Source organism: Dipodomys spectabilis, unplaced genomic scaffold, assembly GCF_019054845.1.
Source record: "Dipodomys spectabilis isolate Male_0828 unplaced genomic scaffold, ASM1905484v1 ptg000131l, whole genome shotgun sequence".
Lineage (NCBI taxonomy): Eukaryota > Metazoa > Chordata > Mammalia > Rodentia > Heteromyidae > Dipodomys > Dipodomys spectabilis.
This window is the reverse complement of record NW_024870808.1, coordinates 707,537-734,006: the sequence shown is the minus strand read 5'-3', so window position 1 is coordinate 734,006 and position 26,470 is coordinate 707,537. Positions and strand designations below refer to the sequence as shown.

The 26,470-nt window shown below is 42.7% G+C and overlaps 1 protein-coding gene and 1 pseudogene across 3 annotated transcripts; both read right to left on the bottom strand.

The window, feature by feature from the left end:
- Nucleotides 1-1,912: 1,912 nt before the first annotated feature.
- LOC122116335 lies at nt 1,913-16,731 on the bottom strand (annotated as a pseudogene).
- Nucleotides 16,732-19,979: 3,248 nt separating this feature from the next.
- Nucleotides 19,980-25,488, bottom strand: LOC122116342 (tubulin beta chain-like). Of its 3 annotated transcripts, XM_042690005.1 has the most exons (4): nt 25,432-25,488; nt 24,475-24,583; nt 21,696-21,806; nt 19,980-21,040 (listed from the first exon to the last, which is right to left on the bottom strand). In XM_042690005.1, exons 1-4 carry the CDS (start codon nt 25,486-25,488, stop codon nt 19,980-19,982), a joined length of 1,338 nt encoding a protein of 445 aa, XP_042545939.1. The 3 variants fall into 3 exon arrangements, with proteins under 3 accessions (XP_042545939.1, XP_042545940.1, XP_042545941.1); XM_042690006.1 differs by lacking the exon at nt 21,696-21,806; XM_042690007.1 differs by lacking the exon at nt 24,475-24,583 and having other exon boundaries at nt 25,455-25,488.
- Between the last annotated feature and the right edge of the window lie 982 nt (nt 25,489-26,470).

Genomic DNA, 26,470 nt, shown 5'->3' with positions numbered 1-26,470 from the left:
AGTTGGCAGAGAGCCAGCCATGAGATGAAGCCTAAGGCAGCAGCAACACTGGCCTCTCCCACACAATCTTCTCCTTCCTCATTGACTACTTGAGCTGGGGACTGGGGGCATTGGTACTATTCCCCAAAACCAGCAGCCTCTTCCACTGCCAGCAAGTCAGGCCAGGCTGCCCATCTGCTTAGTCAGAGAAGGCTGGAAGAGGGAGGAATGGAGGCAGGGCCTGCTTATGCTCTGTAACCACCCCCCAGTTATTATTATAATGTCTGTTTCTTTGATTTTACTTTCTGTTTTTTCTTCTGGTCTCAAACCAGGACTTGAACTCAATACTTGCCATTTTCACTCATTGACTAGTGCTCAATAGACCAAACCACAATCTCCAACAATTAGAGATATTTGAACTCTGGTTTGGGTGCTGTCCCTGTGCTCCTTGTATTAAAGGTTAGAACTCTGGCATTTGAACCTCAGCTGCACTTCTGGATTATTGTCATTAATTTGACATAAGAGTCTCAGACTTTTCTGCCCAGGCTGGCTTCAAATGGGAACATTCAGATCTCAGTGTCATTAGTAGCTAGGAGTATAGGTATGAGTCAACTGCACCAGCAATCCATAGTTTTTTGTTTTGTTTTGTTTTGTTTTTGTTGCTTTTTTAATTTTTTGATTTTGGCTTTTGGTTTTTGTTTTTGCCAGTCCTGGGGCTTGAACTCAGGGCATGAGATCTGTTCCTGAGCTTCTTTTGCTCAAGGCTGGTGGTCTAACACTTGGGGCAAAGTGCCACTTCTGGCTTTTTCTGTTATGTGGTACTGAAGAATCGAACCCAGGGCTTCATGCATGGTAAGCAAGCACGCTACAAATAAGCCACATTCCTAGCCCCCCAGTCCATGGTTTTATTGAAACTCTTAATTTCTAAAGAATCATCAAGATAAAAAAGGTAAAAAGGAAGATGAAACAAGTCTTAAGCTGTAGGCTGGTGGTTTGAACCTGAAACCCTTGATTCTGAGGAGAGTGAGAGCTGAAGGATATGGGTTACAAGCTATCAGGAACAGCCTAGATTTTGAGAAATGATTTGGAAGATCACCAGCATAAATGATAGTAGAAGTCGGCTGCTGCTAGCTCATGACTACATATGTCTAGAGGTTGCATCTGAGAACCGCCATTGGAGATCACTTCTGGCTGGAAATTGCATGAGGTTTGAAGACTCCAATAAAGATACAAAGGCAAGAAAAAAAATGAGACCTTATCTATGGGTTCATTTCATTTATCTGACCATTTCTGCTTGTGTCAGACACATATTAATTATTGCAAATAAGGGAAACTATGGGACGTGGTGGGGATGGGATGAGGAAGAGATGGGAATGGATGGTAAGGGTTAACAAAGGAGGAGGCAACAATGCTTGATATGAAATGTACTCATTACCTTGCCCATGTAATTGTAACCCCTCTCTACGTTATTCTCTCTCTCTCTCTCTCTCTCTCTCTCTCTCTCTCTCTCTCCTCTCTCTCTCTCTCTCTCTCTCTCTCTCTCTCTCACACACACACACACACACACACACACACACACAAGATACAAAGGCAAAAAGTAGGGATGTGGGTAAAAAGAGATGATGGCCAGAGCCCTTGTCTGGACTTCAGTCTCTTAGAATAGATAAGAAAAAAATGAACCAAGAAAGAAAAATGGAGTGGAAGTATGACTGATGATGTCCTGGGTTACAAAATACAGTAATGTAAAAATGAAGCTAAAGCCCAACAACAAAGGAATAAATTTATTTCTTATAGGTATATAGAGATATATTTAGTGAGAGTATAGGACGAATGTCAAATGTAAAAAATGCTACAAAGGATCTTTTTTACTCTTTCTTCTTTGGTTCTAGATGAGGACTTGAACTCAGGACCTGACCATTTGGTTCATTGGCTATCAGTCTACCAACTGGGCCACACCTCCATCACCACATTCAAATGGTCTCAGCTTCTCATACTTCTGTTCAGCAGCACAGGCATCCTTTCGAGTGCCCACTGGGTTTGTATGTAACTTTCCAATGACGGCTCCAGCTGCAGCCTCTTGAAGAGGTAGGGATCATTAGGGGCCCACTGCAAAATCTCTTCTTAGCTGAGTGGGGTGCCTCTTGACTATGCTTTTGCTATAGAGGAATCGAGGTGTGTGGGTGATGGTAGGAAGGCAGCTTAGACAGGGGGAAAAGAAACAACAAATTTTTCCCTGTCAAATGACTCCAGGGCTTAAGCGACCATTATGTGTACCTACCTTCCAGCCACTGGGCCTCTGGACTGACCACTCTCAGCCCTCAATCCTCAGTTTGCACCGCCACAGCAGTCTGGACGTTGGCTTCAGGATACCCAACTTTTCTCTGCTCTGTGCATGCTAATTGAGCTCCCCATGAGCACATGAGTTCCAAAGGTTGCAGTGACCATGCTGTAGCCCTTCGGGTTTCAGGCTGTGACTGAAGCCACTGTTGCAGCCTCCCCTACATTTACTGCTGCCTTCTTTTTGGCTTCTCGCCCTCATCCCTGGCCTGTCAGTGCCAAAATGGTTCTCCAGGAGAACCCCTCCACCCATGTACCAAATGTACCCTGGACTTCCAGTGACTCCTGGTGGTCAATAGGACCTACATGACCACAAGAAGAGCCTGACTATAAATGTTACACACAGACATAGAGAACTAGTACGATGGCTTGACATTCAAGGCCACTGAAAATGGAGGTTTGATCCCCATAAATTTTGCTTCACTATGAATTTTATATTTTCACACTGAACAATATATAATTTCCTTGTGCTTCCTTTATTGGGTTTTGTCTTATTCTTTCCAAAGAATTATTCTAGCACGAGCTGATAACATGTCTATGGTGATGGCACCAACAGACCCAAGAATAAAAGGAAGTGGGACATAGAGTATCCATGCTTTCAATAAGAGTCCACCACAGGTCAGAAGTGCAAGTCTTAGGACAGTGAGCACAGCTGCCACCCTCCCTCTCTGAAGCATGGCTCAAGTTTGGAGAAGGATTTCAGGACACCTGAAATATTGAATTATCTCCGAGACCAAAGAAACAACCACATCTAGTACATTGAGCTCACAAATATACCATGGAGTTACAGTGAAAATGATCACTCAGATGAAGACAGGACACTGTTTAAAATGCAGAGAATCAATGGGAATGGCACTAGAATAGGCAAGAATACTTTGTGTGCCGATGATAAGGACAAGGGAGATGAATTGCAGTTGATTAGCTGGGAAATGGATAGTGACAGAGAAAAAACTTAGTAAAGGCAATGAATGTGAAGACGGAGAGGGTGCCATGGAAATCTCAGATGGTGCTTCTCATGCAAGTAGTTTTTCTTTAGCAAGTGATGATAGGAAACCTGAGCTTCATAAGGCAAGACCTTGCTTTATTGCCAAGCTGGACTAAAATTGAAGATCTTCCTGCCTCAGGTTCCTGAGTTCTGGAATTACAGTTATGCCCTACCACAGTCCTGTTTGAAACATTTATCTTTTATGCTAGATTATTGCCTTTTTTCACCTGTGACCTTCATAAGTCTCACTTCGACATTTCTGGACCTTGCCATGAGCATGTGACTGTTTGGATTATGAGGAAAGGATCATTCCAACAGCTTCCCATACTGAAATACCTACCTTGGGGACCTGTCAACTCACTGTGCTCATCTGGTCTGTGTGGAGACTGTCCATTCTGCTCTGCTCCTTAAGAGGTCTGCCAGATTCTCATTTGTGTACCAGAAGAATACAGAGGTGGAGGGTTTAAGATGGCAATGAGAAAGAAGAAATTTACTTCTATGAGACTTCTGTTAATTGCCTTATTTTGGTTGGTCATGTTTACCTTGTTCACAGATTACATTCTTTTTATGGTATGATGGAGTAATACATTTATATTCTTCAGCATTTAAGTTCAGTTGTTTGTTTTCATTGAGACAAACTTCTGAGAAAGAACAAATAACCTCATGCTCATTTCCAGAAATGTATGTTTATGTTTTCATGTTCCCTTGTAAGAAAATAATTCTTGGTCTGGAAAGTCAGGAACTAGAAATAGATTAAAACTTTTAACAAGACACATTTATTTGTGATGTCAGTAGGCTTTGGATTTTTAGTCTCAAAAATGTGTGTGACTATGTTTAGTCTGGCCCACTGCAGTGAGAGCACCCTTTTTCTAAGATATTAACAAGTGAATGGATTGCCTGACACACTTTTGGAGTTTTTTTTTCTTGCAGACTATTAAACATTTCCTTAAAGGAAAAAATATTTCACTATTTCTGCTCTTCATAGAGTCCATTATATTTCAGTTAATTCATCTGTGAGCATTAGCATACAACCCAGTGTATTTGCTTCTGGAATTAGTGGAGCATTGTAGCTGCCACAAATAAGGGAAAACATGCAGCCTGTGTTCTCTGAGTCTGGATTACTTCCCGTAATATAATACTTTCCCAGTGTTTCCACTTTGTTACAAATGGTATTTATCATGCTCTCCGATGGATGAGTGGGATTTCTGTGTGTGTGTGTGTGTGTGTGTGTGTGTGTGTGTGTGTATGCAACTTCATATATATATACCACATTGTATCAATCCATTCATCATTTAAGGGTTTTCTATTTATTGGAAAGTGAGACACATGATCTTTATCACCCTGTTTGTGGGCAGAGACATAAGCTCTTGGGGCAAAAGTCCTGAGCCTTGTTGCCCATTTTTTATGGCCTTAAGTGGCAACAGCCGATCAACTATTAATTTATTCATTTTTGTAAGTTCTGGGGCCTGAACTCAGTGCTTGTGCACATTAACACTTGAGCCACAGAAACACTTCTGGCTTTTTTCTGGGTCTGTAGTTACTGAGGAATTGATCCCAGGGCTTCATGCATACTAGGCAAGCACTTTATCACTGGGCCACCTTCTCAGCCTAAGATTTTATTTTTTAAACTAACATGTAAAAGAACCAACTAAGGGAAAAAACAAATTGTTTAAATAGGGATACAGATGTACAAGATGTTTTGTCAAAAAATGAACTTTACAACTTTGCTTGGGGGGGGGGGGTGAAGGGGAAGAGGAAGGGATGGGAAATAAACAACAAAAAAAAACATGAAGGAAAAAAGAACCAACTACATGAACAACTGTATTACAGGAAGCAAGCTCCTTGATTATAACCATGACATCCTTGGCCAGAAACCTGGAACATCAGGCATTTTCCATATATCTCCTGTGCGGTGAGCTTCCATCCACTGATCAACATTTCATTGGCCTGAAAGAAAGCAGAGTGATGTGATGTGAAACATGATGCAAGCAGACAGAGGGGGCCTCATTCCTCAATGTCAACATTGAGGATGGGTACTCACAAACCCCCGATCCTGTGTGTGGGGGGTGCTAGTAGACACCAAGTATGAATTGTGTGGGGTCATGATCCAATTTGCAGATGGGCTGGGTGATTAAGAGAAAGACATAACCTCATTGATAATCCAAAAATATGAACTAAAAAAGGTCTGCTTTGGTTTGAGGTTATTATTTTAACTTCCTTTATCTGCACTCTGTCCTCTAATGCCAGCTCCCATGTGTGAACTCTTCATATGCAAGACAATGAGCCATTAATAATGCCAAGTAATTGTTAATCTTATGGAAGTGAACCAGGCATGGAATGGCTCTCTGGGGTTTCTTTTCCTCTCTGAGTTACGAAAAGTGACTTGTTCCTGAGACACAGAGCCCATGTTCTAATGGCTGAGGCTCTTCCTGCTGGATATCATCTTAGACATCACGTTTCACCATATGGATATAACTATAAGAGACAAAGCAGCCAGGACTTTGATGTTCCCAAAATTATTGTCATGCGGGGTGAGTCTGACACATGACTTCGAATGATTGCATGAAGGAAGTGAACATTCTTTTGTTTTTACAACATGTAATAGTGTATACATCAATTCAAGCTTATTCACATTACACTGGCTTTAATTTTGTACCAGGTTTTCATTTTGGTTCCAGAGGAAAGTGTGTGGATTGCACCATTCCAGCAACAGGCTCCCAGATGCTCATGCAGGGTGAGGAGGGGAGAATGGGTTGAAATGATGACTTCCTTCTGTGTTTCCCTGGCAGTGCTGAAAACCAGACCCAGGGCTTCTGGGCTTCAGGTAAACAAGCGGTGGATAGAGTCTCCCTTCTCAAGAGATGCAATCTTCATGAAAATTGCCCAGAGGGTACTACAGTTTCCACTGCTTTTTTAATTCCACACAGTGCCCAGAGCACATGAGCAAATGCTGGAGGGCACAGGTGTGGCTGACTCACCACCCTTCAAGAGAAGCAAGCGGGATGAAAACAGTCGCAAGGAACCTGTTCCTCAGCAGAAAGCCTTGCAAGATTCCACAACATCACCCTAAGTGAGGCTGGCATTTAAGCACAGTCTTGGACAGGTCATGAGCTTCTGAAAATTGTGGAATGTCCTGCTAAGCCACAGGTTGACAAAGCAACATCTTAGGGTAAAAAGATGGTGTATAAGTAAACACTTATTGGAAATCTCACTAAACATTGTTCTTTTTATTAACTCGGTGCTTCAAGGCAGAAAAGTGAGAGTGGATAAAGGAGAGGGGCCCTAGGACCACTGAATTTGCCCATCTTAGAGCATCATTTTCTTTCTCAACATACAGTAGAGAAACCACATCCTAGTCCCTCCAGTCAAGCAGGAGGTATATTCTCAACACAGTATATGGCAACATGTTCAGGCCCAGAGAACCCAGTGATAGTGGTTCCACTCTGTTCTCCTCAGTCACTTTTCTCTTTTTTTAAGATAGGGTCTAAGTAGGCCTTTGGGCTAAGCTACATGTGTATGCGGATCATAGGCACGTACCCCATGGCTAGTCTCATTACTACTTTTTATGTTTTTTGCCCTTGTCAGTCAATAGCTCTAACATGGCTCTCTACCATTTGCCTTTATTCATGCCCTTACCTGGTTCTCTTCATCTGGTCTCACTGGAGCCATCTGTTTCTAGCCATCATACTGGTATGGTGGCCTGTCTTGCTTCTTTCAAGGTAGCTCCATACACATCTGTTTGTTACTAGGGAGTCATTCCTGATTTGTGCTTTTCTCTTTTCCAAATGGCTGGATGTGCAGGACAATGAAAGGAATTCCTGAATTTTCCCAAGAGTGTGAATGACTGATTCAAGGCTGTTAACCGTTTCCCACTTAAATGCACAAGCAGTAGGCCAGGATTGGTGGCTCACACCTGTAATCTTAGCTACTAAGGAGGCTTAAATCTGGAGGATGGTGGCTCCAAGTCCAGCCTAAGCAGAAAAGTCTTGAGATTCCACCTTCAAAATAATCACAAAAAGGGCTGGAAGTATGGCTTAAGGTGATCATACAATCTGAGCAACAGCTGTCATAGTATAGGTCACTTTGTGCTTCGTGTAGCACAGGCTCTTTAGTCCCAGGTCTGTACTAATAGCCTCTCTTCAATTTCAAATTTGTGTATGTGTGTGTATGTGTACAATTTCATGCACTCATGCACTTTTTGTGTACACTGAATATTAATCAAGGTGCAGGTGCTTATACTGCAGAGACTTCAAACAAATTTGAATCTTTCTAAACACAATGAACTATCAAGAATTCTACCACTGTCAACATTCAGTACAAAGATTCCACTTCCAAAATGCCATTTGGCTAGATGGTGTTTATCCAAATTTACTTAGTCTTTCCTCTACTTTACCCTCATCCTCCCATACCATTGCACATCCACACACTCCCCAGATTATTGCTTACAATGATCATAACCTGTTCCTGAAATAAGGATTCTTTAGTGAAAGAATTAGCATTTAATTGTTAGCAAGTCAACTTCTTCAGTAATAACTCACAATGAGCTTAAAGATCTACCCTTAATTTGGTCGGGCCAGGTGCACACAGCATAGTAAAATGGACAAAACAGCATTTCAATGTCAGGTGGAGCACTATGGGACCTACCCCCATTCTATCATGTGCTTAACATGGTCCTCACATGTGAGGGCAGAATACCTTCTTTTCCTTGTGGGACTCTTGGATTTCAGGGAAGCAGGAGGCTGAGACTGAGCCCAAACCTTACACTTCTCAGTTTGCTGGCCAAGTTTCAGAAAAACTTAATAATCTGCCCAAGGAAGGTAGGTCAGTTTACAAGTGAAGAAAAGACAGGAGCCTAAAACTTGGCATGGAATTTCTGAGAAGACACCTTTATACTAAGAATTATAGCTTTTAGAAATGGCTCAGGATTGGTTGTGTTCAGAGAGTGTGGGCATGCTGGCCAATGAGGGGACTGGTAACTTTTTACACTATCATCCTATAGTGACAAAAAGGAAAATAACCCCAAATGGGGCTGCACTGGACATTTAATTGATGTCAAAGTATTGGGTCTGAACAGTACTGGTTGTGAACCTGGACTGCTAGGCGTAGGGTGTAGGATGTGAATTGAGTTATAAATGGAGGGATGAGTTGATGGAAAGAGTTGTCAATTGCAACAGTACATTCACATCTACCAGGGATCTCTCATAAAGGGACAGTACATTCAACTTTATGAACCCATTGACACTGGTCATTCTTGGTTGCTGGCCAATCACTTCCTGGCTTATCAGACAATACACCAAGTGGCCATGGTTTGGTGGGCACAAAGGGCTAGCATATAAAGGTCATTGAATGCCTGGCATGTTAGCAGGGAGTACCAAGTTTTAGCCACCCTGCACTGCTCATTCCCAAGGTTCTCAGCCTGTTAGCTCCTTGTGCAAAACTCACTGCTCAATGGGAAAAGGTGCTGCATTCCAGGCCTCTCCCTCCAGGTCTCAGAAGTCCTCAAAAGGCTGTTCTGAAGTTGTCGGGGCCTAATGCAGGCAAAGCTCAAGTGTTGTAAGCTCCAATTCATAGCAATGATAGGGTGCTGCAGAGCTCTGTAATGTGTTATGCCTCCAAGGGAAGGAGGCCCTGTTGGTACATGGTGCAACAGGGCTTCCTGATCCTCCCTGCCCAACAGCAGCTATTCTGGCTTGAGCAGCACAAAGGGATGGGGCATGAGGCACCCTGGGGACAAGCACCCACCAGTAGAAGGGTGGATAGGGCAGGTACATCTACAGAGAACAGTGCCAGTACTGGGGGGCTGTGTGCTTTTTTCAACTTCTCCACATTTCAGTTTTCAAAAACAACTTAGACTTTAGAGTAAGTTTCAACCTATGGAAAATTTACACAAGTGTTTCCCTGGACTACCCCAGCTCTCCCTAGATGCACATGTCATAATCAAAGCCAGAACATTTCCATTGAAGTCATATTAGTCACTAAACACAAACTCCATGCTAACCTCAACATTGCCTCCCTCTGCCTTTCTCTCACTCAGGAGTCTGTCTGATCCTGCAGATCCCTGCTCTCTTTCCCTTTGAGGAACAAAAGTGCCCACCAAACTTCCATGCTTAGACATCGTGAGGGGTTCCACTCAGCATTTGCTGTCTTGGTAGGCATAGATTGAGGGATGTGGAAGGACTCTTCCTCCTTGCCTGGAGTCCACAGAGCAACAGATGCTACAGCCATCTCTGTGAATAACACTGAGACACCGAGGTCCCCAACCTTATACTTGTTCATGGTACACCTGTTAGAAGTCAGTGTCTTGGACTTGGTAGGTAGGTGAGCTACACTACTATTTTGTGCTGGTCATTTTTCAGTTGTGGTCTTGCTTCCTATCCAGGTACATTATAGAGCCTGGACTCACCTATTTTAGGCTTCCTATTGTAGTGAAGTTGATATGCATCCCTAGCTTAAGAGGAGATGTCACCCACCTTTTGGCCTGGACTGGTCCTGAATAATGATAGTCCACATCTCAGCATCCTAAATAGTTAGGATTGCATAGGCCACTCCCAGCTCCAATGTTCCTTCCTTCTCAACCCTACCCACTCAGGAGTGACTGACAGCTCTCTCTCCTCAGTTGCTCTTACCCTCTGAAATTTCAGAGAGGAGACACACATTTTCTTCTTCATTGTACTCTCATTGCTCCCAAGACTGCCTGAAATTGTACTGTCTATCTCCTCTCATTGTAGGCTCCCTAAGGAAGTGATACCCCCAGGTCCTGGATGTTTCTGCATGAGGAGGTAGGTCCCAGTGACACAGAGGTAAACGTTATTATGAACCCCAAAGGGAGGTACTGCTACTCCAGCTGTGGGCTCTCAGTTCCTTCTGCAACTCCCTCAGCTACAGTCATTCTCCATGATATAGTGGTCTTGCAGCACTCCCCACATTGATGGGTATGAAGACAGCCTCATGATAATTGGCCAGGTCAAACTATGGGCACTCAGTGATGGAGCTAAAGGAGTTTCACTTGTTCCCCTATCCAATCTGACATCCAGTCCCTCCCTTCAACAGAGTGCAATCTCTGTGGATGCCCTTCTCTACCAATTCTCTCAGTCTCTCTCTAGAACTAAGGAACAGGTGTATGTAATTGAGAAAATGCAAATACAATCTCTCATCATGATTTGGCTAATTTCAATAGGGAAAAAATGAACCACAAATTTATACTGAACCCATCTCCTCACTTCTTTTATTTATGCAAGTTTGATCCCTAATTGCTTTTGTGTGTTTGTTGGCGGAGGTGTATTGGTACAGTTGCAGGGGGTGGCGTTGTGAATACTAGGACTTGAACTCAGGTCCCTTGGCTGTTAACCTGGATTATTTGTTCAAGGCTGGCACTCTTACCATTCCAGTCACTGTTCCACTTGTGGCTTTTTCCATTCTAACTAAAATAAGAATCTCTTGGTTTTCTCTGCCTACACTGGCTTCAAACTGCATTTCTGGTATCAGCCTCCCAAAAGGCTAGAATTACAGGTGTGTGTGAGCAACTGGTGCATGGCCTCCCACTGCCACTTTAAAAGGGCAGCTTTTAGCTTGTGAAGTTAGAGAACAATTCTTGATTGAAAACTGGATATCAGTGTGATTTATGCAGATCTGGAGGCTCCTCATGGGAGGAATGGCCTTCCCCTGGGAAGGATCACAGCAGTACATCAACCAAGTACATTGATGAAATGTTCCCAAAGAACACACCGGATACTCTGAGTAGAACAACATCCAAACCATAGGTCCTTAAGACATTGTCTAAAATAATTTTTCAACGAAGGTACTCACAGACACGCCTCCCATAATCTTGGGAAAAATAACATTACAGCAGCCATCTGGATCCTGTCCGGGGGTATAGGGTGATTGGAACCAAGCCTTTTCAATAGCCCAAACCACATCACAAAGAGGCAATATGGATGCTCCTACTCCAATGGCTGGGCCCTTTACTGCTACAATATTAGGCTTCTTAAACTGAATTAAAGTATTCACCAAGTTTCTAGAGTTAAAAAAGTAAATGGGGAACAAGTAAAAACATTGCATGTGTGAGCAGATGACAAAAATCTATTCTAGATTGCAAGTTGCCAAACAGAAAATTTGCAAATCATAAAAACTAAGATTTTTTAAAAAGCCTCCTCCAAGAAAATGTAGTCTGTCGATCTACTTGCTGCAGGTTTCAAAGGCTTACCTACAGCCTGGATATCATGCAAGGGTGACTGCTGCCACCGGTTGTAGGTGACATAGCCAGAACTGCTTTGGTATTTACAGTGCCTCTAGGACAGTCTGATCATTATATGTAGCATTTCCAACTTTCTCTCTTTGAAGACCCAAGCATCATAGTGACTTGAGGGATTTCTTGTGTCCAAGAAAGGGAAAATTTAGAGTGAACTTAGCACCAAGATTGTCTGGTACTGACTGAACGGTTATTGACTAACGGATAAAACCTGCCCCTGCTAGGAGACTTTACACATTGAATCTGGAAACACCAGGTATTTTCTAAGGTCTTATAAACTGGACTAAATTAACTTAGTGATATGGAGCCAGACTAATTTAAGACATGAGGTTGGAAAGTAAGATCAGCAAGCATCCCGATGCCGGTATCCCATTATGTGCTGGTGGATGCTACTGCCACAGGAGATTGGAGAGCAAAGCAGCCATGGGGGGAGGTGGTCTAAGCAGGGGACAAAAACTTGCCATAAGGCGCAGCCAATGCTTTGCTGGACTTTATTTTTACAGGCTTTGTAGTTCCAGGGAGGTTGATGGTATACTATATAGGGAATAAGCTTCTTCCTCAGCCTCCTCCCATAAAGCTGATTCTGTTTTCAAAGGTGGTTTCTTGTTCTGATTTCACGCAGTAGGCCAAAGCATAAATTTATTCCTACCTACATACAAAGTTATTCTTTTTATGTAGTTTGAGTCTGACCACTGAAGAACAACTACAACTTTTCATACACAGAGTTCTAAGCCAGGGCTTGACTGACAACAGTCATTGAGACACTTCCTACTAGTTCTCCGTCCTCTGAATACTATCAAGAGGGAATATAGTGCTGCATCTCCCCTTACCCCCCAACCCCCTACAAGTCCTGAGGGTTGAACTCAGGGTTTTCTGTTTAGTTGACTGGCACTTGGCTATTTGAATCACACTTTCAGTCCTGTTTGTACTAATCACTTGGAGGCTCAATTTTAACAGACTTTTCTAATTGAGCTGGTCAAGATTGTATGGATGGATTTCCGACTTTTGAGTAGCTAGGATTACAGATGTAAGGCATCTGCCTCGTGCTAGATTATATTGTAATGAGGGAGGTTGGGAGGTTTGTACATAACACAAGAAAACAGGGCTTGCAGATGCAGATTCCAGCAACTGGTGTGAGGTGTAGTCCATTAGGTGAGGCTGACCTCATCGCAGCCTTGTCATTTGCCCCTAAGGTTAGTAATGTTTTTGTGTTATGCGAGAATTGATTCCTTTAAATGAGCAAGCTACACTAATTTCTCATGATTCTAAATGAGATACCCCAAGGCATTGTTAGAAAGCTCACACTGGGGTTTAATGATAAAACTGTTGTACATAAACACATAAGAATCAAAAACTGTCCACTATTCCATGCTTATCCCATGATATATTTGTACCAATATAAAAAAAAATTCTGGTCTCAAAAATCTATGAAGAAAATCAATACCAGGTTTCAATGGGATTGATATAATGTTTTACAGCTGCAATTTATATTTTGCCTGGATTAATAATAATGCCAAATGAAATTATGTCTGTGTCTCAGAGATCCATGCTAAATTCACCAGCAGCCCTGCTCAGAGGAACGGTGCCATGATGGTGTGTGAATTCATTTGTAAACATGAGTTGAACAGGAACTCAGTTTGTTAAAACACAGCCACCCATCAAAGCTTTGTAGAAATGACCTGTCAGGAGAGACCTCCCTAGGCCACAAAGCTGGAGAAACATGAATTACAAAATTCCAGCTGCAGTGTGTCTTGTGGTAGGAGATTATGATGGACCTAAAGAGGAAAATGTGTACAACTTTGTTAAGTATATATAGGATTTTGTTTGCTATCCATGGTTCTTGAACATAGGGCCTGGGCACTGTCTCTGAGCCTCTTTGTGCTCAAGGCTAGTGTTCTACCAATTGAGTTCCAACAATACTTCCAGCTTTTTCTGAGTAGTTTATTGGAGATAAGAGTCTCATGAACTTTTTTGTCTGGGCTGACTTCAAACTGCAGTCCTCAGATTTCAGACCCCTGAGTAGCTAGGATTACAGGCATGCACTAGCTGGCTCCTGGTTTTTATATATAACTTTTAAAACTTACAATTAAAGCTCATACTCATTAAAAGATGTAGAATGCAGCATACTCAATTAGTATTTGTTCCCACTGGATTATCTGTGAACTGAGTTAAAGATTTGCCACAAAGTTAGTTTTTGAAGACAGAATTCCTTCTGAGAAGACACTTGAAAAGGTCAGATATTAAGTCAGACCATCACAGAAGGGAGTAGGAATTGTCTAGGAAATCCAGGCAACAAGATCTGAATTAGGTAGTAGTGTGCTGCCTTCCTCAGCATACTCAGCTTTATTATCTGAAAGAGGAAGGATTGAGTGGGAAGAGGTCAAGTTCTAGGGGCAGTTTATGGGTTTGTTTTGCTCTCTCTCCAAATTCTCTAATATAGGAATGCTGAGTAATAGCCTCTTCCTTTGAAAACTTCCCACACTATCTCACTGTATCAGGAGAGGATACCTCACTTCTGTGCAGAGGAGCTTGCTTTTGGGTCCTTCAGACTCATGCAGACACCAAAAGCCCAATGCTATAATTGGAACCCAAGCTACTCAGTTTTATCAATGATGTAAGGGCTGTTTCATGACAATGAATCTGCAAACTGGCCATCATCAATTCCAATAGTGGAAATAGCAGCCCCAGACAGTGGACAATGTAAGATATTAGTTGATCTCCATTCTCACTTCCCTTCCCTTCCATTCTGGATATTTGCAACAATGAGGATCTTAGTGTCAAAAAGTTTAAGGAATTTGAAACATGACACCACAGAAAGAAGCAAAAAAAATATACATAGAAAGATGGTTTTGTGTAATGTCCCTCTTAGGCATATAAGTTAATTTAAATAAACTGAGTAAGAAAGAAAAAGGTTTTAAGTGAAACTGCTTTAAATAATTATTTTTTCTGATTCTCCCATATTCCATTAAGAAAAATTCTCATGACAAAAATAGATTCACTCAAAGCAGCAGCAATGCAGGTTTTGCAGAAGCACAATGTTTTTGTTTCCTATAATATCAGCTGAGCCTTCTGTGGGAGCCAGGAGAAGAACATGGCAGTGGGAGGCTAGTAGAAGAAGTAGGAGTGAGGATCTGATGAAAACATGCATCTAAAATCACCTAAAAGTGCAAGAGATGCGGTTTCTGCTTAAATGTGTGTATCTATCTTTTCTCTTTTTCTAATCCCAGTACTACAAAACTTCAGCCTCTCTCAAGGTCAGAGACTGGACAGTGGATGAGGGAACAGGCTGGAGAATAGCAGGATTGGTGAGAGAAGCTCCAAGATGCACAGGAGAGGACACAGGTGGTCTCACAGAAAATGTACAAAGTCACCAGAGAAGACAATGGTGTGTGCGTGTGTGTGTGTGTGTGTGTGTTTGTGCGTGAGTGAGTGCGTGTAAAAAGTGAGGCTTAAAATCATGCAACATATCCTGAATTATGGTTCAACAATGAGCAGTGTCCACACATTTATATGAGGTTCTGATTGTCTAGAGCAGAATTATGCCCACTGATTAAGGCTTATAATTTCAGGTCAAGTAAGAAGGCACTGCCTTCTAGTACTATACCACAAAACTCCAATTAGAGAACCCAGAATAACAATGGGATTACAACATTTCAAACCAAATACTTGTGGCTAGGTCGTTCAAGCCTGCAATCCCAGCTCTGAGGGAGGTGTATGTGAGGGAAGAGCAATGCCCAAAAATTACTTAAAATACTTAGAGCAAGAAGGGGGCTGGAGGTGTGGTAGAGTGCATGCCTAGTATGTATGAGGCTTTGAGTTCAATCAAACCATAAACTACCAAAAAAACCCCAACAAATGTAAGATGGGCTCATTAGCTGGATTCAGATACCTATGCAAATAAGCCAAAAATGTATGGCTTCTTTCTTCTGTATAGGAAATATTTAGAGTGGGGCTGGGAAGGTGGCTCATTGGTAGAGCGCTTGCCTTACATGCATGAGGCCCTGGGTTTGATTCCTCAGCATCACATAAGCAAAAAGAAAAAAGCTGGAAGGGGCGCTGTGGCTCAAGTGGTAGAGTGTTAGCTTTGAGCAGAAGAGCTGAGGGACAGTGCCCAGGCCCAGAGTTCAGGCCCCACAACCGGACCCTGACCCAAAAAGAAATAGTTAGAATTCGGTGAAGATATGAGAAGTGTACAACACAAGTACCATGCAGCTGTACATTATATATATAGCACTCTTAATCAACATGCCTGAGCACTTGCTGTGTTTCACTTAGCCTTAAAATCAGTTATTGGCCTCTGATAAGCAGTCTTTTAAGTCAGACTCATAGAAAGAGCAGATGACTTAATTGAGTAACTGAGTTAAATGACAGGCATCTGGAAACAACCTGCTCAAGCTGTGCACAAAGGAAAAGAACCAACACTAGAACTTAAAATTTGTTCATGCCCAGTCCAAATTGAGATGTATGCAATTGTGGAGCTTTCCTGGCCATTGCAAGCTGCCTTTTCAGATACTAGTCAATGTGCATGCATAGAAAGCCCCCTTACTGTGTGCTCTGCCACAACACTAAGACCATCAGTGTTGTAGGATGACAGGGAAACTCCTCACAGGACAGAACATGGCCATTGTTATCTTGCACAAATAAGAAACCTGTCAAGCTGGGCACCAATGGCCCCTGACTGTCAACCTAGCTACTCAGGAGGCAGAGATCTGAGTATGGCAGTTAAAAACCAGCCTGGACAGGAAAGCCCTTGAGATACTTATCTCCAATAAACCACCAGGAAACTGATAGTGGCACTATGGCTCAAGTGATAGAGAGCTGGCCTTGAGCTGAAGAGCTGAGAGATAGTTCCTAGGCCTAGAGTTTAAGACCCATGGCGAGAAAAAGAACGAAAAAAGAAAGAAAGAAAGAAAGGAACAAAGAGATAAAGAAAGAAAAAGAGACAGAGAGGGAGAGAGAAAGAAACAAAGAAAGAAAAGAAACAAAAAACAAAGAAAGAACGAGAAAATTGAAAAACAGAAAGAAACCTGTCAAGATGAGAGCTATGGCAAAGTTCTAGCCTCTGCAGATGAAGACATCCTGACCTGGGAGATGGCCCAACGACAGAGGAACTGTTACTTTCTCCTAGTAAGAGCCAAAGCTCCCACTGGGCACATACAACTAGCATGGAGCCGATGCCCATCACATGTGTACTGCCCCATGTCAGTGTGGCCACAGTGATTAGCAGCCAAGCTGCCAAGTCCCCTCCACTTCCCACCTCCTGGGCACATTGTGGGCCAGCTCAGAAGGAGGTTTCAGAAGAACATATAGAGCCACGCAGCAAAGCAGTGGTGCAGAAGCACAAAGCACATGTCTCTCACCTCTGAGTTTACAGAGTTATTCTCAGATGATTTTGTGGATAACAAGATGTGCGTGAAGCTGTCTTGCTTCCTGAAAATATCTCTGTATCCATAGGCACTCTTTGTCTGCCTCACACTGAAAGGCAACCACTTGTCCAAAGGCTGGTCTCCTCTGTGGCCAATATATTTCCTTTTCCCAGCCATCTCTCCTTAACAGACATCTGTATGTTGGCTGATAGCACATCCATGAATGGAGATGTACCTGCCAAGGGTTTGAAATCACATTGGTCCGTGATTTCCTATCACCAGTTCTCTTCCACTGTCACCTCAGAATTAGACCAGAAGCTGGTCACAGTTCCAGGATTTATCAACACAACGATGTCAATATCAGAACCTTGTCAAAGTCTACTTCAAAATACCTTTCAGTTTCAATCTATGTCTGACAGAAAATCCACCCCATACTTTTTTGGTCTAGGATATGTACAGCTATAAACTGGGTGACTTTTAGAGAATGAAATTAGAGAGAATGGGTCCCCTGGACAGGATCTGCTATAGGTATGACAAGTTGGAAGAAAAAAGAAAACAGCATAAGGAAATAGGATTAACAAGGCCAAAGTGGTCAAAATAAATCACTCCAATGCAAGAAGGTTCTTCTGACAAACCTGTTCTTGTTGAGCCATGGGACTCTCTTATTTCCACCTACAAACATTCCACCAGTGTTCCCTCATGACACAACTCCTCAATGCCAATCTGGGTGTTTTGCCTTGACTCCTAATATATCATCTGCGGAGCCTAACATTTGTTACCTTTCCTCCTTTTGGTACTGGGTACTGAACTGAGAGCTTTGTGCATGCCAGATATGTACTCTACCACTGAGCTGCATCTTTACCCAGAGCTTTGCTTATACTAGTCAAGAACTCAATTATTTGATACAATTACCAAGGCACATGAGAATAAGGGAGATGCTGCACTTAGCATTTGGACAAAATAATCACCCTGTCTATAGGAGTCACTTCAACATTAGCTTGTGTGGCAATGTGTGCAGACCTCTGGCTAGGAGAAAACAAAAGCCATGTCTGAAAAATACATGATAATCTACTGGTAAAATTATCAACAGGAGTTTTCTGAGGGATGAGGCATGAGTCATTAATTATGAACCAAGAACTACTTCTTCAAAAGTGTAAAGAAATAAGCCAAAGCCACCAGAAAATACTCAAAAATGGGTACTTAAGAGAAAACAAAACTGTTCTTAGTCAAACACTGGTAAATAGGCTGGGTGGGGCCTCCACCACAGCTTGGCCTCAATCCTTAACCCACTGAAGAATGAGAGTGCCTTGGCCAGGCCTGCCTTCAGTTTGGACCCAGCAGCCTTAAAGGATTTGGAGTCATCCAACCTGGTCAGTTCCAGGACTAGAGATGCAGGGATGTCAATTTCCTGGCCCACACCTACTCCCTAGGACTCACACATTGGAAGCTATTTGCACTTTGATCTGCCCTGGGGCTTCTAGTCACAGATCAGTCTCTCTGGCAGTTTACTTTCTGATGAGTAAGACCAACTTGGCTTAAAGATCTCTACCCCACTCCTCCCCACCCTACCCCAACCTCAGGCCTGGTATAGGAAAGCTTAGGGAACTTACCATCTCCCAACTTTACTAGAAACAAGGAACTTGCACCTCACCCAGTAGTATCTTTCCTTAGAGCTTCCTAAAAGTTGCTGGATTCCCATAGGTCCTGTTTCTGACGAAAAAGGGGCTCTTACAAGTTATTGGTGGCCATGGAGGAATGCCTGACACAGACAACCTACCTTGAGCCTCACTGCAAGAAGAGTGAAAGATTCTGGCAAAAAGAACCAGTGAATGATTTTGGCCTCTGGTGAAAACAGAAGTGTTCACCCTCTTCCTGGCCATTGTGTAGGTTCTAAGCAATTGAGATTTCTGTCTCACTCATGTAAACATACCCAACAGGCTGGATCTTTTTCCCTTACAACCCTCTGTGGGCCTCAGACAGCTTCGAATGCTGGAAAATGAGTATGAGAATGGGTCATTGGGCCATGTCTCCCTTCCACTCCTTGACTTGTAAGTACTGAATCAAGCAGATCTTGATACGCTATGGGACTGGTCAGATACTCACTCCCTCAAACAGCTAGACTCACTTTTGTCCTTAGAGCTGCCAGATGACTTGAGAAACTACCCTGGCAATGAGGATCTTGCACTCATCTTGTGAGTGCTGCTTCGCTGCCAACTGAACCGTAAGCACAGGGATTGGGGTTCCTGCTACTGTTTCTGGGGAATGTGAATGAAATCCCTCTGATGGGGCATGAGACCAGAACCTGTGGTTGTCTGAAGGAGAAGTAGATCCTTAATGGCCAGTATTCATACCTGCATTTTGTGGTCCCATTCCCAAAGAGGAATGAATACTAGGGGGCAGGTAAAGCAAGTCCTGTGTCAGAATAAAGGAGGAAGAGGCCCTGCTGCCTCAGTGCCCAGACAAGTCTTGAACATCAATCCCTTCAGTATTCCAAACATCACTTTGGTACTAGGAAAATTTTAACATCTGAATCTGGTTTACTTTCTCTTCAACCTGCTTTTATGCTACTGGCATGCTGTTGAGAGACTGCTAACTTTAAAACTGGGCCAGGGAAAATAAACAACATTGGCACTTGTCATCCTCCTGTTCAAAATAATAGGAACACCATGAATTTGAAACTCCTCTTGAGCACCAGTCCTATATTGCTAAGATTAAATCCTGCTGGCCAACTTTATATTTCAAATATATTGAAAGAATAAAAAAAAAAAAAGAAAAAAAAAACAAATATATTGAAAGAATAAAAGGGATTCTAAAGAATAAGGACTCAAGAGTACAAAATGTATACTTCTTTATTTATATAAATAGGGCTTTAAAATAATACTATTTAAAAGAAATCTGCATTTTTACATTCACCATCAGTTAGTTCCTGACCGGAAAGGCTGTGCATGATGATACACAGCAGGGACCTCAATGCATGACAACAGGATCTCAGGAAAGCACCATTCATTTGAGAAGTAGTAGGCAGGTTCTGACAGTCCTGTTGCACTGCTACCAATGGGAAGTCTTAAACTTCTTCCTCCACCAAGTCTTCTTCAAATTCCCCCTGTTCATCAGCAGTGGCATCTTGGCACTGCTGGTACTCGGACACCAGGTCGTTGATATTGCTCTCAGCCTCAGTGAACTCCATCTCATCCATGCCTTCTCCCGTGTACCAGTGCAAGAATGCCTTGCGCCGGAACATGGCACTGAACTGCTCTGAGGTGCACTTGAAGGGTTCTTGGATGGCTGTGTTGTTGCCGATGAAGGTGGCCGACATCGTAAGGCCACGCGGGGGGATGTCACATACAGCTGTCTTCACATTGTTGGGAATCCAGTCTGCAAAGTAGCTGCTGTTCTTGTTCTGCATGTTGAGCATCTGCTCATCCACCTCCTTCATGGACATGCGGCCTCGGAAGATGGCAGCTGCTGTCAGGTAACGACCATGGCGGGGATCACAGGCGACCATCATGTTCTTGGCATCAAACATCTGCTGGGTGAGCTGGGGCACAGAGAGAACATGGTACTGCTGGCTGGCCCGGCTGGTCAAGGGTGCAAAGCCAGGCATGAAGAAGTGTAGGCGGGGGAAGGGCACCATATTCACAGCCAGCTTGCGCAGATCTGCATTCAGCTGGCCGGGGAAGCGCAGGCAGGTGGTGACTCCACTCATGGTGGCTGACACCAGGTGGTTCAGGTCTCCATAGGTGGGTGTGGGCAGCTTCAGGGTGCGGAAGCAGATGTCATACAGGGCCTCATTGTCGATGCAGAAAGTTTCATCTGCATTTTCCACCAACTGGTGGATAGACAAGATGGCATTGTAAGGTTCTACCACGGTGTCTGAAACCTTGGGGGACGGCATGATGCTGAAGGTGTTCATGATGCGGTCTGGATACTCCTCTCGGATCTTGTTGAGAATCAGGGTGCCCATGCCTGATCCAGTGCCACCTCCCAGGGAGTGAGCCAGCTGGAAACCCTGGAGACAGTCACACCTTTCTGACTCCCGTCGTACCACATCCAGCACCGATTCTAACAGCTCGGCTCCCTCCGTGTAGTGGCCTTTTGCCCAGTTATTGCCTGCCCCGCTCTGGCCTATCAGACATAAAGACATGATGAGACACAGACTCCAAGAATAATGACTGTGCCTGTCCTATTGTGAAGAAAAAGGAGTGTTGTGAGCCAACCTTTGCTATTATTTTAGATACACTATGGTGAAATAAAGGAAATGTTTTCAATGTATCTGGGACCCTACAAATCACCCAGGTTCTAAAGAAAAGTAGAGAGTGTGGAGGAAAATACATTTTAACCCAAATCAAGTACTTCTAGAAATGAAGAACTGAGCCTGCCTCAATACTGGAAATGTAATTACTTTCACAACAGGGACAGGAGCACAGTGTGGTCAGAGGGAAGCTAAACTGCAAGCACTTGTCTGCTCCTTGCTCACACATAGCTGTGCTTTGATTTCTGGTGTCCTGAAGTGGTTCTGTTATTGCCAGGCCTTTAAAATGACCAGCAGTGCTGAAACCTTGTTGGTGGCTTTCTCTGCTTGCTGCTCTTTCCCTTCAGAGGCTTCTTTGTCATGGAGAACTTACAGAGTTGCACTGATCTGAGCTGTCTGAGTGGCCACGGGCATGACTCCCGTTGACTGGAATAGGTGGGTTAGCTGAGGAGAATATCTAGGTGGATAAAGGCTCAGCCCAGCACTGGAGTGCCTGGATGTTAGGACCCATGGACCATGATGACATACCAAATATGAAGTTGTCTGGCCTAAAGCTCTGGCCAAATGGTCCCGATCTTACTGAGTCTAAGGTGCCAGGCTCTAGGTCCACCATGATGGCCCGAGGAACATATTTGTTGCCTGTGAGAAAAAGAGTTGACTTAGGCCTATACTTGACAAGGAACTTAGGGCAGAGCTTATGATTCTAAGTGACTCTCAGCATTCATTACAAAAATTACAGCATTTAAGACATGGAAACAGAAAAGATATCTTGAGCATGAATCCCCATGCAAAAGGCTTCAGCAACTTTAAGGATGTTTGCAGTTGTCTATTTCCATGAATATTCATTCCTTTGCTTTGGGCATGGTGGCTGAAATCTCAGCTACACAGGAGGCAAAGATGAGCATCAGGCTTTGAGTCTAATGGTGCAAAAGAAAGGTGACAACACCTTTTTTTTTTTGGTTCATCGTGGGGCTTGAACTCTGGGCCTGGACACTGTCCCTCAGCTCTCCAGCTCAAGGCTAGCACTCTATCACTTGAGCCACAACCCCACTTTCAGTTTTCTTATTGGAGATAAGAGTCTCAGGGACTTTCCTGCTCAGGCAAGATTTGAACCATGATCCTCAGTTCTTAGCCTCCTAAGTAGCCAGCATTACAGGAATGAGTCACCAGTGCCTATCAGCAAGAAACTTCCTCTTTTTTGTTAATTTTATTTTATTGTAAAGGTGCTGTATAGAGGAGTTGGTTACATGAGTAAGGAAATGAGAACGTTTCTTGTCAAAAATTGTTACCCCCTCCTTTGTTGTTCTCCCACTATCCCTTCCCTTCCCCAATTACCTTTCTCAAGAAATGAACCAGGTTCATGCCTGTAATCCTAGCTACTCTGGAGGCTGAGATCAGAGGATGACTATTCAAAGCCAGCTGGGGCAGGAAAAGTCCTTAAGACTCTTATCTCTAATAAACTAACAGAAAACCAGAAATGGCACTGTGGTTCAAGAGGTAGAGCTGCTTGCCTTGAACTGAAGAGTTGACGGACAGTGCCTAGGCCCAGAGTCCAAGCCACATGACCGACACCCCCCCCCCCCCGGGCCAAAAAAAGCCAGGTATGGCTATTCACCAAGTAGATGTAAGGGAATTCAAGTGTAAGGCTTTCCTGGAGAAAACATATATACACTATATATATTTCTTGTCTTATAATGTTTCAATAATGGTTATCAAATAGCACATACCCTTTATTCAAATACTCAGAGCAACCTTGGGCAATGACTTGCAATTTCCCATTTAACATGATTTGGCCCAAGGGAAAGCAGTTAACATGATGTAAACACCAGTTTTAGAATACCCCCTTCCTAAACATTCACATGAAGAAAACTGACCATCCTGCTGGATATACAGGATCTAATAAAGACACAACCTAAAATTCTGTTCATAGGAGTGACACAATCCAACCCAACCACTCTCAACCAAGGAATCAGAAGATTAAAACCTTGTATGTTACTTCAACAATATTAACACAAAATACCAAGGTGAGGACATCCCAAAATGTAGATCTATAAAACTCACATAAATTAAATAGCTTTGTAATTTTGTTTGTACTTGTTCATTGGATTAATACACAGGAAAGCCAATTATCCATGATTCTGTTTGTATACAATAATGTAGAATGGAAACTCAATATAAAATTAAATGAACTTTACATTGACAGTTACAAAAACTGAAAATCTACTCTGTAGACTTCAATTAGGCTGTTTATGTTAGGAAAGACAATATGAATCATTTAAAAGCCATGTTTACAAATTAGTATTGATTTTTTCTACATCACAAGAATGTTTTCTTACTTTAAAAACCTTAAAAATAATTTACTGTTGGCTAAGTATTCATATTCAAAATGCTCAAGACCAGAAATGTTATAGATTTCAGGGTGAGACTATGCTTTGTGATTTGGACTATTCTCATATATATTAGTGACTGAACATCCCTCTTTAAAATTTTTAAAATTTTCTTTTTCAAAATATTGTTTTAGAAATTTAATCTGTATTTTAAAGAGGCAATGTAACTGGGCTCTGGTTGCATAAGGGTGTAATTCTAGCTACTCAAAAATCTGAGATGAGACCTTAGCATTGCAGATTGAAGTCAGCTGGGGCAGGAAAGGCTTGGAGACTCATCTCCAAGAAACTACCCAAAATAAAAGAAGCTCATAGTTAGTGCCCAGGCTTGAGCTTAGGATGATCAGCACACAACCAAATGGCATTGGATTATATTTTATCAATTGTTTTAGAATGCATATTTAGGCAGTCTCATTTTTAATTATGTGAAATGGGCTCACGCCTTTAATCCTAGCTACCCAGAAGGCTGAGATCAGAGAATCATGGTTCAAAGCCAGCCAGGGCACAAAAAGCCTGCAAGACTCTTATCTCCAATAAAACACCAGAAAACTGGAAGTGGCACTGTGGCTTAAGTGGTAGAGCTGCTTGCCTTGAGCTGAAGAGTTGAGCGACAGTGCCTAGGCCCAGAGTTCAAGCTCCATGACCGGAAAAAACAAATCCAGGTGTGGTTAGTCAGCAAGTAGAGGTAGGGGGAACTCAGGTGTAAGGCTTTCCTGGGGTAATTCACAAGAGTATACTCAAAAATTAAAACAAAGTATCTGGTGGAGTGGCTCAGTTGGGTACAGCACTTGACTTATAAGATCAAGGTCCCAAATTAAAACTACAATACTACCATAAGAAAGGCAGGAACTCCTTCCTTTTCATTAGTATTCCCCTGGGAACTATTTTGCCACGGTATGGGAAACAAGATGGAAGAAACTTACCAGCTGCCTCATTGTAATACACCTCGATTCTCTGCAGCTGTAAATGGCTGTCCCCATAGTAGTTGCCAGTGCAGTCAATATTGTGCTCATCGCTTAGCATTTCCCAAAACTGAGATGGAAATAGAAGTATATTATGACCTAGAATGTTAACTGTCCAAAAAATGCATTTTAAAGTAACTAAGAAACTCATGTCCTGTTGACACAAATATATTTGTAAAAAATAATTACATTTTCTAAATTAAAAAAAGCACAGAAAATGGTGGTATTTTAGTTTTGTTAATCTCTTTTATCTGGCTGAATAGAAGACATCTGGTTTCTCCTATGAGTATTCCATCTTATGCAGTACCATATTCTGTTTGTATTCTATGATGAGTAACTGGCCTTCCATGGACATGAAATTACCAAAGCAGTAACTTGAAGACTCAGCTAGAAGGGTCTCCAGAACCCCAAGTGTCCTCAGAGCATACATGACAACCAATGATTTAGAAAACACCCAACTTAAGGGAGCTGAGATGGAGCATGAAACTCAGAGAAATTTGCATTAAGGTAGAAGAAATGTTCTCAATTATCTGACACTCATCAGTTGACACAAAGGGAATTCTCTGTATCTTTCAGCTCAAAGACACTGCATTCCTTTCATTCAAACCAGACCAAACGTGCATTAGTCTATTCCCAGGAAACTAAATACAAAGACTTGAGTCTCAGGTAAGACTAAGACATGCAAGGGATTTGAAACCACCCCAGCCTTGCTTAAAAATCACACCCACCAGGGCCACACAAATTAGGGAAATTGGAGAAGCTATCTGGGGGGCTTCATTTGCAGAAGGTTAGGGACCACTATGGAGCCCCACCTACCTCAGCCTAGCCATGACCACCACCACCTCCACACTCCAACCCTATCCTTTTTCTCCTTCCCCTAAATTTGAGACATGGATCCTAGGCCAGTGCCATGCTCACCTTTGCACCAATCTGGTTGCCACACTGGCCTGCCTGTATGTACACAATCTCCCTCATGGTGCAGGGCTGCAGAACAGATGGATGTGTGTCTTCAGCAGTGGTGCCCACAGAGGCAAACAGGTAGAGCTGGGAAGCAGGAATCTGACACAGTGAACTCAGATCCCCATTTATACCTCTGGTTGTTACAGGGGCAGAGGAGGTGGGGCGGACTTGATTACAGGTGGAGCCAGCAGGTGCTCCAACTCAATCTCCCTATTGCTGGGTAATCAGAGGGCCCTACCAGTTCCCACCTACCCTTGTATCCAGCTCCCAGCTGCAAGTCCATTAGCACAGCTCCCATTCTATTTGGATCCTCTGGTCACCCTGCCATCCACTACCCACTCTGACTCACAAGAGAGGCTGAAACCTGGGATCCAGGAAAGAAGAGGAGGAACTTCCTCTACACAAGGTCCTTGTGTGCCAGAAGCCCAGAACAAGCCTGCCTTCCATTTTTGATTGGAGGGCCTAGAACTGAAGGGACATTTTCAGCTGTGATCCCAAGAGCAAGCACAAACTTAGATTCCATGATTGATTCACTTTCCATTATGGGAAGAGTCAGGGGCTTAGGATCTAGCCTTCATTCTCAGGTTTTCTTTTTCTTTCCTCTTAAAAGTAGCTTGCTTTATTACTTGGGCTATAGGACTACTACAGTCTACTTTTTGTTTCATTTGGCTTCTGCTCCTAATGTAAGAACTCAGGTCCTAGTCAGAGTGTCTTTTTTTTTTTTTTTTTTGGTCAGAGTTGGGGCATGTTAGTGACTTAGGGCTTGAAATTAAGGACTGGTGACTCTTTCTGAGGTTTTTATTATTATTGAGATTAGATGATTACCTTAATTTCTCTTATTTCACAGAATTGTGGAATAGTGATATTTAGTTGAAATCACAAACATATTTTAACCTTCACAAGTCAAATTATCATTATCATGGGCTATAAATTTTGTGAATTCTATAAGCTTTGACAATACAATTTATTTCTTCCACAACGGGTGATATTTACATTT

Coding starts and splice junctions, on each gene's coding strand:
- LOC122116342 (XM_042690005.1), bottom strand. CDS start 25,488: ATGAGGGAGATTGTGTACATACAGGCAGGCCAGTGTGGCAACCAGATT. Junction 21,807..24,474: donor GTATTACAATGAGGCAGCTG/GTAAGTTTCTTC, acceptor TTTTTCTCACAG/GCAACAAATATGTTCCTCGG. Junction 21,041..21,695: donor GCCAGACAACTTCATATTTG/GTATGTCATCAT, acceptor TATGTCTGATAG/GCCAGAGCGGGGCAGGCAAT.